Source organism: Malaclemys terrapin, chromosome 11 (genome assembly GCF_027887155.1).
Source record: "Malaclemys terrapin pileata isolate rMalTer1 chromosome 11, rMalTer1.hap1, whole genome shotgun sequence".
NCBI lineage: Eukaryota > Metazoa > Chordata > Testudines > Emydidae > Malaclemys > Malaclemys terrapin.
Window position 1 is genome coordinate 31,528,706 of NC_071515.1, and position 17,015 is coordinate 31,545,720.

The window sequence follows — 17,015 nt, forward strand, 5'->3', positions numbered from 1 at the left end:
CTGGCTTTATGTCAGCCACACCGGGGAAATCCTCAGCTGAACCTTTAGGGCAGCTTTAATGTCATTTTGTGCTGTTCTAGTGGTGCAAAGTGACTATACAGGGGCTGAAGTTCTTCTGTCCCATTATCAGGATGTCTCCCCAGGAACCAATTAATGGTAAAAACTGCAGCCTATTTTATGCAATTCCTCTTAGTTCCTCTTAGAATTTTCCTGCCTGTGTCAAGTGATTGTTTAATGTTTTTATTTAAAAACAACAACAACACATCTCTAGCTTTTATACCTATGTTTATATATTAAACATGCAGAAATAGCTTTCTGAATGCAAACAATGACCATTAACACTGCCTGGAATCTCCACAGTGCTGTGTGGGCCTGCCCTCAACACATCCCTCCTACCCACAGCCTTGCACCTGCACACTCCTTACACCTGGGTTTGCAAAAGGGTCACTGTAAGGTAGCCTTATGGCTGTTTTCCACAGTGCTTCTCCTGGTGGAATTCCACCACAACTGAAACCAGGGCTTTTAGGGCCCCTTTATGTGGCATTAAGTGGCTGGAGTGTATGTGTGGGTGAGTGGGGGAAGAATCTGTGGTGTCTGATACTGACAATCCTATAATTACAGCAGAAAGGAGAAACTACTCCCCATTTTTTTCAGATCATCAAGAACCATCATTTCCATGGTATTGGTGAAGTAATGAAATCTCTTTTCTTATCCATACCTGGAGTGACCTAGTTTGAGATGACGGTTTCTTCCCTTATGTCTGGAGTGAGCTCGGCAAAGTCTTCAGTCAGAGATCTTTCCCAAATATTTCAAGAAATCCCCATATAGGGAAGAGCCTCTACAAAGAATTTTTCAGATGGCTGCCAAAATAAATAGGGACATTGGATTCAGTGTGGCCCACTTAGTGCTAACGAGAATCTGTGCAGAAAGGGACAATAATGATGTGAAACTATGCTGGAAAGAGCCACTTCCACAGTGAGCCCAATCCCTTCTTGGCACCTGGAGGAAGTGATGACCTTGTGAGAGATGTTCAAGCAGAGGGCAACCCCCAATCTGAAAGGGGAGTTTTACAATCATTAAGGAATATATACTGTTACTAATGAAGTTCATTTATTATGAGACCACTGTCAAGGTGCAGCTGTCAAAGTGAGTGACTTTCCTGGTTTGGCCATATCTGCCTTTCCCATGACTTTTCTGAAAGTTATGCATCTGAAGTAAGTAATATCCCTCTGAGGAGAGGATGGTCCTCAAATGAACAACATAATGGGGAGGAGGGGGAAGGGGAACACCTCAAAAATTGTGTACATATAATAGGGCAAAACCTTCTGTCTTCTTAAATGGTTATGTCATTTCCTGCTATTCTCCCTATGGAAATATTTATTTTGTGATCTCAAACCAGGAGGCCTGATTCTTTGTAGAAATTTTCAATGTGCAGTTGAATAGAATATTATTTAGAATGAATTCTTGGGCAGTGCCCTTCCTGTCTAATAAGGAGTTGTTCTGCTGGGAAACTGCAAAAGCAAAAGATATATACAGGCTTTTATTAAAACAGGTTTTTTTCCTTTGTTTTTCTCAGAGGCTACAAAGGACTAAAATAGCAAACTATAGGGAAAGTGGCCATGATAGTGAAAGATGACATTCAGGCCCACTCAGACACTGAGATGTAGAAAATGCTGCGCCTTTTGGGACAAGTCAACAAAATAACAATACATTTTTACAACTATGCTACTTTCCATTTGGTTGATAAGCAACACAGAAGTAATATTTTTGCTGATTTTCTGAAGCACTAGGAGAGCATTAAGGAGTGCATAGTATTATAGTGGAAGCATTCATGCATACCTCTTGAAAACTTCTAAAACACAAAAGGATAGATAGACTAAGGGACTTAAAATAATTAAATATCAATGGTACCAGAAAGTGAGAGAGTGACTTTATAGCCTGGTTGTGAGGACATTCGCCTAGATTTTGGGAGCATTGGGTTCAATTCCATCATCCAACCAATATTTAGTTACACAAAGTGGAACAGCTTCAACAGGACAGATTGAGAGGGACTCACCTGGGATATGGAAGACCCAAGTTCAAGTCCCTACTCCAAATCTGGCAGAGTAGAGATTTGAAAACAGGTCTTCTACATCCCAGGAGAGTGCCCGAACCACTGACCTATTGGCTATAATGTGGTGTGGTGTCTCTCTTTCCCTCTTGAGCACTTACCTCCAGGAGAGGGTTCACAGCTGTGACTCTGAAGCAGAGGTAGGTACCTCCCTCCAACCCAGAGCTAGGCGCTTAACTACCTTTTGAGGTACCTCAACCCCTGTTGGTGGCTGTCATCACATCATCTTGTGGACACAAGATTCAGTAAAGCAAAACATAGGAACAGAAGAAATGTATTCTTAAGGAGTTGCTGTTCCCAAGCAGATCCATAGGCAGCCAAGAAAAATGTGTGTTCGTGTGGAGCTATATAGTGGCACATCTTGGATGCTGATCACCACCGTAGTTTCTGCCAAGATGGAGAATCCAAATCGATTTAAAAAATGACAGGGGGGCACTTCAGGTGTCCCCTTAAATTTTGGAATGTTGATGCAGGTTAATTATCCTGCATTGTAGAAGATTGAAAGTCATTTAAAAAGAGATGTTATACAAAATCCGATCTCTTCGGTAGTATTCATGTATGTTTACCTCCAGAAGTACTCTCTAACACTGCCATAATTTAGAAAATCCAATCATTCCATTGACTCACAACACCCCTGGCAAGCAAGATATATACCTCATCATTCAGCAGGGACAGCTGAGTCAGCTGGGGTATTCATGCCAGTGCTGCTCTGTTCCAAGGCTTATGTAGGGTGAGAGCAGTTTTAAAATTCATTTGTGACTCCACAGGCCCCCAGCTGATGGAGCTGCACCTCCTTTCCAGGTGGACTTAATACCAGCATGGGCCGACAAGCCAGGTTGCACCAATGGAAGTGTACATATCCTCGGGAACAAATGAAGTCAGGGTGCATAATGATGCTGTTGTAGGTACACACCTGAAGCACATAGGCAAATCTTCCCTTATCACTAGATCTTTGTAACATACAGTCTCTTGTGAAACACAAAATAAGGCCTAGTCTACGTAATTATCAACTGAAGATTTTTGATTAACTCCTAGCATTTTTAACCATCCTATTACCATGCTGACAGCTTCAGATGTAAAGAAAGACAGTCTCACTACAGATGTGTGGATCACTGGTCTGGCTCTTATCAACACCCACCTTGACTGCATAGCAGGGAGATTTAATCTAATCATGGTAGCCGGCAAGCAGAGTACACAGAATCATAATAAAAATATACTATTTTAGGGCCAGAGCACAGCAAAGGAACAAAATGAGGCGCCTGTTACAAGAAGACTCAAAATCCTTATCTGGGCTAACAGAATTAGCCATGGCCTGAGGAACTAATCTACCTTTTAGTTTGCTGAAACACCTGCTACATAATACAAGAGGAACTCAGCAAAAGTGAATTAGTTTCATTACATGGTATGTCACTAAAGAGATTTTAATCACTTCAGTCTAATCAGAATTTCAAATTGGATTTCCTTCAAGAGGCATAAAAGAGCAATTCACAAACAAACAACTCACCACTCCATTCGAAGGAAAATCATAAATAGGAAGATCCAGAATCAGAAAGGCAGCAGCATGCTCAAACGGAAGACCAACAGTTCCAGAATATAAACACGACTCCTAAACCTCATGACTAAAAACATCTTCACTTTTTAATTCTTTGTAGAGAATATAGGAAGACCAAAATATTAATAGAAAATATGATCGGAAACAAAAACTCACTACAACCTGATGTTTTTCTATATTACTACTCAAAATCATAAGTAATCTGCTATGATATTACTGTATGATTTACCTAATGCAGATAAAAATAGGTTGTACCTACTATCTCTAGATTAGAAGATTATATCTAGACTAGTTAACTTGTATTAATTTTGTGATAGTGGTTGATAATGCCTATTTTAATGGTCATTTATTCCTTTTACAGTAAAATTTAAGAGATTAACTAAGAAGTTCCCTGGAAGTCTGACAGCCTGTGATGTTTTTTATTTTCCTTCTTATTCATTTCCAAAAAATGGTTTAACTGGGAAAGGGCAGAGCCACCAGACATCTTTGAAAACCTCATTTTTCCTCACAGCCTCTCTCTCCAGCTTTCATCTATATATGCTTCACTTAGGGTGACCAGATCACCCAAGTCAAATATCGGGATGCGGGGGGGAAAAGGGTGAGGGTGAGGCGGGGGGGGCGTGACGGAGGGGCGGGGCAAAAAAAAAAAGAAAAAAACAACAACACCCTTCCTCCACAAGCGCTGGAGGGAGGCCCAGGAGACGCAGGGGGAACGCGGGGCCAGGGTGAGTGAGAGTCCGGCCTGGCCCCAGTGCAGGCAGGACTCAGTTGGGTGGTAGGGAGAGGAGGGGGGCGGCCCGCGGTGCCAGACGGCGGCTGTTCCCCCCACCCCCGGGGCAGCGGGACTCGGGAGCAGCCGCTGCTGCAGCTCCCACTGCCGCGGGGGGAGGAAGCGGCCGATGGCCAAGCTCGGTGGCTGCGGCTGCAGCTCTGGCGCCTGGGCCGGAACCCCCCGAGCCGGGGCCTGCTGCAGGGACCCAGCAACGCGCACGCTGCGCCCAGCCCCTGGCCAGTCGCGTCTGGGCTGCTGCCCAGCTGGTGCTATCCCGCGGCGGCCCCAGAGTGGGGGCAGCAGGCCCCAGCCCCTCCGTCCCGCTCGGGTCCCGCAGGGGAACGAACGGGGCTGGGCTGCTGATGCTTCCACCCCGGGGCCGCCGCAGGATAGCACCACCTGGACAGCAGCCCAGACGCGACTGGCCAGGGGCTGGGCGCAGCGTGCGCGCTGCTGGGTCCCCGCAGCAGGCCCCGGCTCGGGGGGTTCGGGGGCACCAGAGCCGCAGCCGCCAAGCTTGGTTATGGGCCTCTTCCTCCCCCCGCGGCAGTGGGAGCTGCAGCAGCGGCTGCTCCCGAGTCCCGCTGCCCCAGGGGGGGGGGAACAGCCGCTGCCTGGCCCCGCGGGCCGCCCCCCTCCTCTCCCTACCACCCAACTGAGTCCTGCCTGCTCGGGGCCAGGCTGGACTCTTACTCACCCCGGCCCCGCGCTTCCTCTGAGTCTCCCGGGCCTCCCTCCAGCGCTTGCGGAGGGAGGAGGAATGGTGAGCCCGGGAAAGAGGCGGCGATTCGGGGACGGAGCCAATCGGGGGAAGAGGGGGTGGAGTCAGGGCGGGGTTGGGGGTGCGAGCACTTCCGGGCTCCAGGCTCCGGCGCATTTCCTTGTTTGTCCAGTGTCCCGACCACACGTCGGTTGGGACACAGGACAAACCAGGAAATATCGGGACAGTCCCGATAAAATCAGGACGTCTGGTCACCCTAGCTTCACTTTTCTAATAGACCTTGTAGAGTAACAACTGGGTTAAGCTATTTAAAGAGGGGGGGTAATGTTATTGGGGAAGGGCTATAGAATTAGGCCCTTAAAATTTAGGAAATGGAAAGGCTGCATATCACTTTCTGTGAACTAGTGATAGAGAAAGATCAAGAGGTTCAGAGGTTTACCTTGTTCCGATAAGAAAAACATCCCAGCTGTGTGGTGCTTACATGGACATTTTCAGCTTCATCTAGCATTTAGTCCATAGAATTTCTTACATCGGGGTGGCAAAAGCAAAACTACACACCAGTCATATTTCCTGCATACCCAGTCAAGATTCCCTCCAACTTCCTTTTTCTGAGTGTGGAACAAATAACCTGCAGAGTTCAAGTTCAAACCACACGACCAGAGTCTCTTCCCAGTCCCATTCCACGTCCCTCTGACTATACCACATATCAAATTCTAGCTCCTCAGTCACTCAAGCCTCCCCTGCTTCCCCTCTATTGACTCAATGCATTATCAGCACTGCCCTTGAGCCACCACGGCAGTTATACCACTGTAGCTGCTCTAGTACAGATCTCTTGTGTAAATCATGACTTGCACTGGTGATGCTTCCCGCACTTTGAAACCAGGGTAAGCAGCACTGATGCAACCATGCTATCCACAGTGCAGCATGTCTACACTAGGGGCTTGCACCAGGTGACCTATGTCAGTGTAGTTATACTGGTGGCTAAAAATCTTCATTTAGACAATGTCTCATTCTTCCAAGCCCAGGCCACTTCCCACAGCTCCTGAATGCTCTGAGGGGGGAGTATACCCTGGATGCTATTGGTTAGTCTCTGGATGAGCCAAAGACCAGACTACTACGTTACTCAGGGGTGTGAAAAATCCACACCACTGAGTGATGTAGTTAAACTGACCTAATCCCCAGTGTAGACCACACTATGTTGACAGGAGAGCTTCTCCCGTTGACATAACTACCACCTCTGGTGGAAGTGGTTTAACTTCACTGATGGGAGAAGCTCTCCCGTTAGCACAGTAGCATCTTTACTAAAACACCAGTGCCACTGCAGCGCTGTACATGTAGACAAGCCTTAAGGCAAAACTTAGATTAGAGGTGAGAAGACTGGTTTCTTGACCTTAACCTGGTTTTGTTGTCTGCTCAGAATACTATGAAATGTGTCTCTGAATCTGAGTTTGACAAACAGAAGCAGTAGAGATTTGGCGAGGAGGGGGAGAAACCTGATGGTCAAAGCATATGTCTCTTTGAGCAATGGAAATGTTTGGAATTAATAGATATTGGAGAATTTCATGGTTTTATGGAGGGGGGCGGGTTTCCCCTGTGTCCATCTTTTTCTTATTTTTTCTGATGAGTTCTGGTCTGATGGATAATTTTCTATGCAGTTCTCCGAATGTGAATGGGTGCAGGAACATTCAAAAAGAGGGGGATTTTTTTTTTTAAATACCTGTCCCAGAAAAAGCTGCACATTTCATTTTTGCATGAGATGCACATCTATGCAGGCAACCAAAGCCACTGACCTACTGGGGTTTTTTGGAGTCATGGTTCCACTCCAAGTGCAGGGGTTGCCATTCTCTTTACAGACAGAGTGAAGCCAGATTTGGTGGTTGTGCAGGAAGTTTTCCAGGACATTTATTGACAGTTCAAGCTACCTTTGAGTAACATCATCTTTTCTTTATTAATGTCTATGGTCCTGCTATAGGGAAAGACAGAGTGTGAGTTTTTCAGATTTTGGAAGGTCGTTTGGCAAATTGTTTGGTAAGTGATATTTTAATTTTGGGGGGTGACTAATTGTACTCTGAATGAGGGACTGGATAGGAATCATTTAGGACCACATCCACTGTCTGCTCAGTGACTTGCACCTCTTTTACAGGCTTCTTACCTGACTGATGTGTGGAAACATTTTCACTCTTACGCACAGCAATACATCTGGTTGAGTACTAGTGGCAGTTCTTTCTCTATGGCCTTTTTGAACCATTATTATGTTTTTACTGATCATTTGTCTCATTTTCTTTCTAGCTGTATTGTCCCTACCAGCATTTCAGATCATGTGTTGGTCTTATTTGTGTTGTCTCTTCCTTCTATTCAAGACCATTGTCTGTACTGGCATTTTAAAGCTCACTTTTTACATGATTTCACTTTTTGGGGGAGCCTGGAGTGCCTCAAAGGATGTGTTTCCCTCCTTGAAGCCATAGATGGAAGTGGGTGGGCACTGGTAAACCAAGTGCCAGGTCTGGCCAAGGCCATAGGCATTATTTAAGAACTGACAGACTCATAGCTGGAAACCAAAGCAGCTGTATGTTAGTTTTGTTCAAAATAGGTATTAGTCTTATAAGAATTTATTTAGTGTTTAAATTCCATGAAATGCTTGTAACTTGCTGCATGCATTAATCTCACTTGTGTCTCAATTCCATGCTACAAGGTAAAATATATGTTTGTTTTATTATTGTAAAAGTGCCTGCTCTGAACTTGAACTCAGACAGGAAGAGTGGCTCCCCCCCACCCATCCCGGAGGACTATCAAAATGAAGTGGGCCATTACAGGACAAAAGCTTTGTTAATTGCCCCATCCACCCATGGAGAAGCAAGTACAAAAGGCCTCATCCCATCGATTTTAATGCTGGAAAGGGGAAATAAAAATAGCTGAATGAAGATTTTTCATCTCTGTGCTATTTGGGCTCTTAAAAGGGCTGGAAAAAGCAGAGATTACTAGTGTTGACCTTAGTTAAGCTCCAAAAAGACATTCAATGCTGACAGATTACTATATCTCTCTGGCACCTTTTGAATCACAGAATGAAATTCATTTGTATATACATTCTGGAATTGAAGTTAGGTTTACTGGCCTGTTGCCAGGATCAGGATCTTTCCCCTGGAACAGCAGCACCAGCCAGCCAGCAAAAGGGAAAGTCCTTGCACCCCTCAGTCCAAGAGCTATGACAGTGGCCAGGAGAACCTCCGAGTCCAGTGGAGGAAACTCATGTGCAGTATTGTCCACATGACCAAAAGCCCTACCTCCTCTGATCTCCGCAGGAATAGTAATAGCTACGATGCTTAGCTCTTAAATAGGGCTTTTTCCCCAGAGATCTCCAAGTGCTTTACAGAGGAAGACAAGTATCATTATCTCCACTTTACAGATGCAGAAAGTGAGCCACAGAGAGATGAAGTGATCTGGCCAAGGTCGCAGAGTGCAGGGAATATAACCAAGGTTTCCTGAATCCTAGTCCAGTGCAAGCCCATTGGACTGTTCCAGGTATGTCAGAAGCTTGGTAAGATATCTGTGGCCCAGTCCATTAAAGATGGAGTCATTTAGGGCCAAATCCTGCACAAATTGAAGTCACTCGTAATTTGGCCATTAATTTTTATGAGTTCAGGTTCATGGTCTTAGATTGCAAGTGCAATAAGGAAGGGACCATTTTCCTTGTGATTTGTAAACCATCAAGCACACTATCCACACTCAATAAGTCAAAATGAGCAAATGCTACTACTGTTACTGACTTTAGAAACACTGGAGGTGACACTGAAGACAGAGACCTCACCCACAATGGAACAGACTCCCAAGATGGGGCACAGCTCCTTTGTGCCAGTGAGGTGGTGTAAAGGGGCCACAGTCTTCTGAGCATTTGTTGCAGGAGAGTAGGGGGAACTCTCCATTGGTGCATCTGTGATGCTGCTGGCCCTGAGCCTCTGCCTTCAACTCTCTTCCCAGGATAGGGGGCATGTTGGGCGGGGTAAGGGGAGCATGGCGGAGCGGTGTTCAGTTCCACTAATCCTCCACTGATGTAGGATTCATTGAGGATCATACATTGGTGGCCCAGCTACTGGAACAATTTTTATAGTGGGGGTGCTGAGAGCCATTGAACAAAACTGTAAACCCTGTATATGATGGAAACCACTTCAAGCCAGGGGATGCGGCAGCACCCCCTGCACCCTTATTTCCAGCACCTTTGATTGATGGCGCAACCTAGAGCTTCCTGGCAACAGCTGTATGTTGCGCCAGAGCTTCGGCTGGCCCCTAGAACCAAGAGCTGGACCTGGCTCTAAGTACCCCTGGCCCTCAGGTCTCCTGAACTGAGCAAAGCCCTGAGTAGAGAATCTAGACCATTATGTGCAATTGTAAAAAAGTTGAAAAGACATTCCTCAAGTAGTCAATAATGTACTGGAAACGGAAGACAAACTGCAATTGGATCCAAAATTAGTACTAATGAGCATAATTCCAGAAAATCGGCCATCACTGCAGAAACCACAAAACTCCTATTAATAGTATTCTGATGTGCCAAAACTATCATTACAAAGAAGTGGAAATCCCCTACTAGCCAACAGTAAAACAGAAGTGATGACTCAAGGTATTGCATGCTGTGAAATAAATGAAAACATTGTATATGTAGATTTACAAAAAATGCCCTGTCAAATTTGTTACACATGGAAATCCTAGACTCATTACTCAACATAGTATTAACTTACAACATGAGATCTAAGTCTTTCACAGTGAAGTAGATATATGCTACAACTATTATCTCTATTCGAGAACTAGTTTTTTTAAAAAATGTACAAACTGTAACAAACACTGTCTAAGAGATGACACCTCCTGTAAAAAATTTTAAATGGTTGCATGATATTATGCTATAAGCATATAGCACCAACCAAAAATGTGGGGAAACACATGACTGTGAATCAAATCATAAACAGTATATAGTATTAGTTTAATATTCTCTTAGCAAAGCTTCATCGCCTTTTGCCCAACCTGATACTCTTCCTGTGTTTGTGCTCTGTTGAACACAAGCAAGCTCACGGCTTCCTGTGTGATAGTGATAACATCTGATTTTGTTGTTGGCTGCTGGAGTGGAGGGGAAGACAATGCCCTTTCACCTGTCTAAAGCAGCACAGAGCTTATCAGATCCTCTCCAGATATCGTTGAAGGAAATGGGCCGGGAGGGCTGGTCTCACATAGGAAACATATATATATAAAAAATGTCAGTGGTAATCTTTTTTTAATGCCATTAGAAAAGCACTTCTGCAAAATTTAGTCCTAGACAGTGGCATTTGTACAAGGTAATCTGAAGTAAAAGAACAGGAGAAAGCATTATATACAGCACATTAAACTTAGGTTCTTATCTTCTTAAGTGATTTTATAGTCACACATAGCAAGTGTGCTTAACTTTATGGTGCCAGAATAAATTGTTCTTAACTATTCTTCCTCTTCTCTGTTTCTATAGTGGACCGAGCCTTTAAAAGTCATACATTGTGTGAAACATTATAAGCCTCCTTTTCCCCCAAATAGTACATTTTAGGATTTTATTAATATACTAGGATTTCTTACCAAGCTATGGTCAAGCACATTTCCTTTAAATGACCATAAAAGAAAACACATGTCCAGATGACTATTAGGACCATCTCTGACTGTCCCAGTACAGCAATCTAGATAATATTCATACTCTAAACTGGTAAATAAAAAGGACTGTACTGTTTAATAAAATATTTGATCTGTTCTACATAGGAGATACTAAGTCAATTAACAGTAAAAATGATAAAAGGGCATTAACAAACCAAACTTGAGTCTGAATTTTTTTTTCATATCCTCGTTACCAAGGCACATTTGAACTGATAACTAATTGAGATTAAAGAAACAAACTCTCTTTTTCATTTTGTTTACTTTGTGCATTTGACAACACTTCATTTATAATCAGTTTCACTGCTTCCTGTATACAGGGCCTGATCAAACTTCCCATTGAAATTACTAGAAACACTCCCATTGACTTCAATGGAACTGGATTAGGAGAGAAACACACTTTAAAAAAAAAAAAAACAGGATGTAATTGACAAAACAAAAAATTGCAGTGGGACTCAGGGTCAGACATAGCACCAGAAATGACAGAACTTTCATTTTTTAATTAACAAGATTTCAAGCTGGTGTTGTCCTTTTACCTTTACGTATTTATTAATGTTGTTACATTTCACTCTCAGGCCTTGTCTACACTACGAGAGTAGTTCGAATTTACTTGCATCGAATTTTTGGAATCGATATTGCAAAGTCGAACGTGTGTGTCCACACTAAGGACAGTAATTCGACTTTGTGAGTCCACACTAACGGTGAAAGCGTCGACATTTGAAGCGGTGCACTGTGGTCAGCTATCCCACAGTTCCCGCAGTCCCCTCTGCCCATTGGAATTCTGGGTGTAGCCGGCAATGCCTTCTGGGTAACAAAATGTGTCGAGGGTGCTTTTGGGTAACTGTCGTCATCCGTCCATCACTCCCGCCCTCCCTCCCTGAAAGCGCCGGCGGGAAATCAGTTCGCGCACTTTTCCAGTCATTGACAGCGTGGACGCCACAGCACTGCGAGCATGGAGCACGCTGCGACCATCGCTGCAGTTGTGGCCGCTCTCAACGCCTCGCAGCTTATCATACAGGTTTCCCTGAGGCAGATGCAGAAAAGTCAGGCGAGGAGGCTACGGCACCGCGGTGATGTCCTGAAGTCTGAGAGTAGCACAGACCTCAGAAAGCAGGGGACCCAGCGCCGAGGACATCACGATGGCAATGGGTCATGTTGATGCCGTGGAACGGCGATTCTGGGCACGGGAAACAAGCACTGAGTGGTGGGACCACATAGTGCTGCAGGTCTGGGATGAATCCCAGTGGCTGCGAAACTTTCGCATGCGGAAGGGAACTTTCCTGGAACTTTGTGAGTTGCTGTCCTCTGCCCTGAAGCGCAATGACACCCGGTTGCGAGCTGCACTGAGTGTACAGAAGCGAGTGGCCATAGCCCTCTGGAAGCTTGCAATGCCAGACAGCTACCAGTCAGTCGCAAACCAGTTTGGGGTGGGCAAATCTACCGTGGGGGTTGTTGTGATGCAAGTAGCAAAGGCAATCGTTGATGTACTGCTGCCAAAGGTAGTGACCCTGGAAACGTGGAGGCAATCATAGATGGCTTCGCAGCGATGGGATTCCCAAACTGCGGTGGGGCCATAGATGGAACTCACATCCCTATCCTGGCACCGGACCACCAGGCCACCCAGTACATTAACCGAAAGGGCTACTTTTCCATGGTGCTGCAAGCACTGGTGGACCACAGGGGACATTTTACCAACATCTACGTGGGATGGCCGGGCAAGGTTCATGACGCTCGTGTTTTCAGGAACTCTGGTCTGTTTAGACGGCTGCAACAAGGTATTTACTTCCCGGACCACAAAATAACTGTTGGGGATGTGGAGATGCCTATAGTGATCCTCGGGGACCCAGCCTACCCGCTAATGCCCTGGCTCATGAAGCCCTATACTGGCGCCCTGGACACTGAAAAAGAACTCTTCAACTACCGGCTGAGCAAGTGCAGAATGGTGGTGGAGTGTGCTTTTGGCCGTCTCAAGGGGAGATGGAGAAGCTTACTGACTCGCTGTGATCTCAGCGAAACCAATATCCCCATTGTTATAGCAGCTTGCTGTGTGCTCCACAATTTCTGTGAGAGCAAGGGGGAGACCTTTATGGCGGGGTGGGAGGTTGAGGAAAATAGCCTGGCAGCTGATTACGCACAGCCAGACAGCCGGGCGATTAGAAGAGACCAGCGGGACGCGCTGTGCATCCGGGAGGCTTTGAAAGCAAAGTTCCTTAGTGAGCAGGGTAACCTGTGACTTTAAAGTTTGTGTACAGAGAAGCTGAACCTGCCCCCGTTTCCTTACCCAGTCAATGTTGACTATCCTATCCAGTTACATACCCCCTTCACCTCCCTTCCAACACACGTTTCGAAATAAAAATAGTTCTACTTTGTTAATGCACACCGTTTTCTTTAATACTGTTTTCGCGGGAATTTTTTAAAACTGGGACGCAGACTGTGCTGCGGAGCAGGTGTAGTGTAGTGACGCGAATGAAGCTTCTGAACTCAAGGATTGACAGGCTCCGCTGCGGTGGGATGGTTGTTTCAACGGAGCCTGTCACCCCTCCTGATCGGGACTGTGTGTATGGGGGGGGCTATGTGACTTTGTGGCAGGGGGAGGACGTTTACAGATCCCCTGCTGCGTGGCTCTGTGATCCTGCATAAGGACCGCCGCTTAAGATCTGTAACTGCCCTCCCCCGCCACAAAGTCACAGAGCAACCCACCCCCCACCACATAACATGAAAACAACCTCCCAGACTAACCAGGGTAACTAGTCACAGCATCACTGCACTATGTGCCCTGCTGCTGTGCCTGCCCCCACCTATGTACCCTGCCAAAGGTGACTGTCCTGTCCAATTACCAACCCCCTTTCCCCTCCTCCTCCAAAAGAACATGATTGAAACAGTATTTAACAGAAACGTATTTTTTATTATCAACCACACATGGAACTGGGAGGTGAAACTTGGACGGGGGCTTGTGTCAGGCGGGAAGGAAAGAACTTGTCAAATTTTGGGGAATGAGAGCCTTCTGCTACTAGAGCTCTCTGCAGGGGTGGAGTGAGAGTTAGCAGGGACTCTGCCGCCTCTCCTTCTTTGCACTTTGGGTGAGGTGGGTATGGGACTTGGTGGCGGGGGAGGGCGGTTAGAGATGGACTGCAGCGGGGCTCTGTCCTCCTGCCTCCGTTCCTGCAGAACATCCACAAGGCGCCGGAGCGTGTCTGTTTGCTCCCTCAGTAGTCCAAGCAGCGTTTGAGTCGCCTGCTGGTCTTCCTGCCGCCACCTCTCCTCCCGATCCATGTTTGCTTGGTGCATTTGGGTCAATTTCTCCCGCCACTGGGTCTGCTGTGCTGCCTGGGCTTGGGAACAGGCCATAAGCTCAGAGAACATGTCCTCCCGTGTCCTCTTCTTCCTACGCCTAATCCGCGCTAGCCTCTGGGAGTGTGATGCCAGGCTAGGTTGTGAGACAGTCGCAGATGGGGCTGTGGAAATGGGAAAAAGGGAGTGAATTCCTCAGAAAGATAAATGTAGTTGTGAACAAAGAACATAGTCTTTCTCTGTGAACAAGACCATGCACAGCACCTATCACATGCACACTCAGCACAAGGTCGAATTCTCGGCCTTCGCATTCAGTGCCTGGGGTCTTGCACAGCACATTTGAGAAGCGGGGTAGCACAACGGAATTTCTGTTGCAGGCAGACATGGTAAGCCGTAGACTTGTGGCAGTTTAAAACTTTTATATTACCACTGGCCTCATTTCACATTTAAAGCAATGTCAGTCCCTGCTGCCAGCAATCCGGCAAGCGGGAACTCTGCCCCTGTCCCACCCCCTCGCGGCTGTCCCCGGGAACGATCCCTTTCGGCTGCCCCTCTCCCGCCTCCACCACGTGGCTGCAAACCAGCGGTTACAGTTCTGTAAAGGAACGAGCAAGCAGTCCCAATACTAACATTCCCCTACCTAATTCAAAGCAGGTCACCATGGGCGACATCACCCTGATGAGGATCTCTGAGAGCGAGAGAGAGAGAATGCTCCGGGAAAGCCTCCAAAGACCAAGGCCGTATGCCGCCCTGCTGTGCAGAGCAATGATTCCCGAGTACTTGATAGTCTCGTGGCGCGGCAACGTGTCATACTTCGGAGGACCCAATAAGGCCGCTCTCCCCAGGAACCTCATGCAACGGCTTTCCAATTACCTCCAGGAGAGCTTCATCGAGATGTCCCAGGAGGATTACTGCTCTATCCCCGCACATATAGACCGCATTTTACTGTAGCTGCAGTAGCAGGGAATAAACAGTAGAGCGGCTTGTGCAGGACAATCACGGAAAACCGGACATTGCTAGATTTTTTTTCAAAACTTGCACTGCCCATGACTAAACCGTTAAGCGCCTAGGGCACAGTAATCATGAACAACCCATTCTTTTAATTGTTAATATTCCTGTTCTGTTAAAAATAAATGTTTAGATGTTTACAACACTTACTGGCTGATCCTTCCCCAGATTCTGTGTCCGGGGTAACGGCTGGGGACGCTTCATGGGGGATCTCTGTAAGGGTGATGAAGAGATCCTGGCTGTCGGGGAAATCAGCGTTGTGAGCGCTGCTGACTGCCTCGCCCTCCTCATCTCCTTCCTCATCTTCCCCGTCCCCTAACATGTCCGAGGAACCGGCCGTGGAGACTATCCCATCCTCAGAGTCCACGGTCACTGGTGGGGTAGTGGTGGTGGCCGCACCAAGGATGGAATGCAGTGCCTCGTAGAAACGGGATGTCTGGGGATGGGATCCAGAGCGTCCGTTTGCCTCTTTGGTCTTCTGGTAGCCTTGTCTCAGCTCCTTGATTTTCACGCGGCACTGTGTTGCATCCCGGATGTACCCTCTCTCTGTCATGTCTTTTGAGATCTTCTCATAGATCTTTGCATTCCGTTTCTTGGAGTGCAGCTCAGAAAGCACGGACTCATCACCCCACACAGCGATGAGATCCAAGACTTCCCGATCAGTCCATGCTGGGGCCCTCTTTCTATTCACAGACTGCACGGCCATCACTGCTGGAGAGCTCTGCATCGTGGCCAGTGCTGCTGTGATCGCCACGATGTCCAGACAGGAAATGAGATTCAAACTGGCCAGACAGGAAAAGGAATTCAAATTCAAATTTTCCCGGGGCTTTTCCTGTGTGGCTGGTCAGAGCATCCGAGTTCGTACTGCTATCCAGAGCGTCAACAGAGTGGTGCACTGTGGGATAGCTCCCGGAGCTATTAGCGTCGATTGCCATCCACACCTAGCCTAATTCGACATGGCCATGTCGAATTTAGCGCTACTCCCCTCGTCGGGGAGGAGTACAGAAGTCGAATTAAAGAGACCTCTATGTCGAACTAAATAGCATCGCAGTGTGGACGGGTGCAGGGTTAATTCGATGTAACGGCGCTAACTTCGACATAAACGCCTAGTGTAGACCAGGCCTCAGAATCCTAAATTCTTTCTAGAAACAAACCTGTCAATACAATAACAGAATTGAACTGTGAAATAATTTAGAAGTCAGGAAATGGTGTTGGAATGCATATAAAACAGAAGAGTGATGGTAAAACTGAACTTTATTCCCTGACCTAGTTACCTGACATGGGTCAGGGTTACAAAAGGTTAGTGCCCGTTTCATGACAAGGTTCATATCCATTTATTCCAGAGAATCTCTGAGGATTGAGAAACTGGCTTTGCGGGAAACCTTCACCACCACCAAGCTTGGAGAGAAAGATTAGATTGAGGTTTATGTTCCTTCCATTATTGTAATTTGAGTTAACTATAAAGCCAAATCCCAGGAAGATAGAGGTGTGTGAACTATAGGCAGTGTGTGCAGAGTCTGATCAGAGCAGATGGGAACCTCACTTAATCACATTAAAGATTCATGCACAACCTTAACTCAGCTTCATCTATATCAGGGGTGGGCAAACTTATTGGCCCAAGGGCCACATCTGGGTATGGAAGTTGTATGGCGGGCCATGAATGCTCACAAAATTTGGGGTTGGGGTGCAGGAGAGAGTGAGGGTTCCGGCTGGGGGAGCAGGCTGTGCGGTAGGGCTGGGGATGAGGGTTGGGGGTGCAGGAGAGTACTCCAGGCTGGGACGAAGGGGTTTGGAGGGCAGGAGAGGGGATCAGGGCTGGGGTAGGGGATGGGAGCGTGGGAGGGGGTCAGGAGTGCAGGATCTGGTGGGGTGCTTACTTCAAGCTGCCCGTGGAAGTGGCAACATG

General features: G+C 46.7%; 1 protein-coding gene across 1 annotated transcript; it reads right to left on the bottom strand.

Annotated features, from left to right (window-relative positions):
* Positions 1-13,700: 13,700 nt before the first annotated feature.
* Positions 13,701-16,296, bottom strand: LOC128845602 (uncharacterized). Its single transcript, XM_054044431.1, has 2 exons — positions 15,260-16,296; positions 13,701-14,265 (listed from the first exon to the last, which is right to left on the bottom strand). The coding sequence occupies exons 1-2, from the start codon at positions 15,834-15,836 to the stop codon at positions 13,790-13,792; spliced, it is 1,053 nt and encodes a 350-aa protein (XP_053900406.1). The 5' UTR covers positions 15,837-16,296; the 3' UTR covers positions 13,701-13,789.
* Between the last annotated feature and the right edge of the window lie 719 nt (positions 16,297-17,015).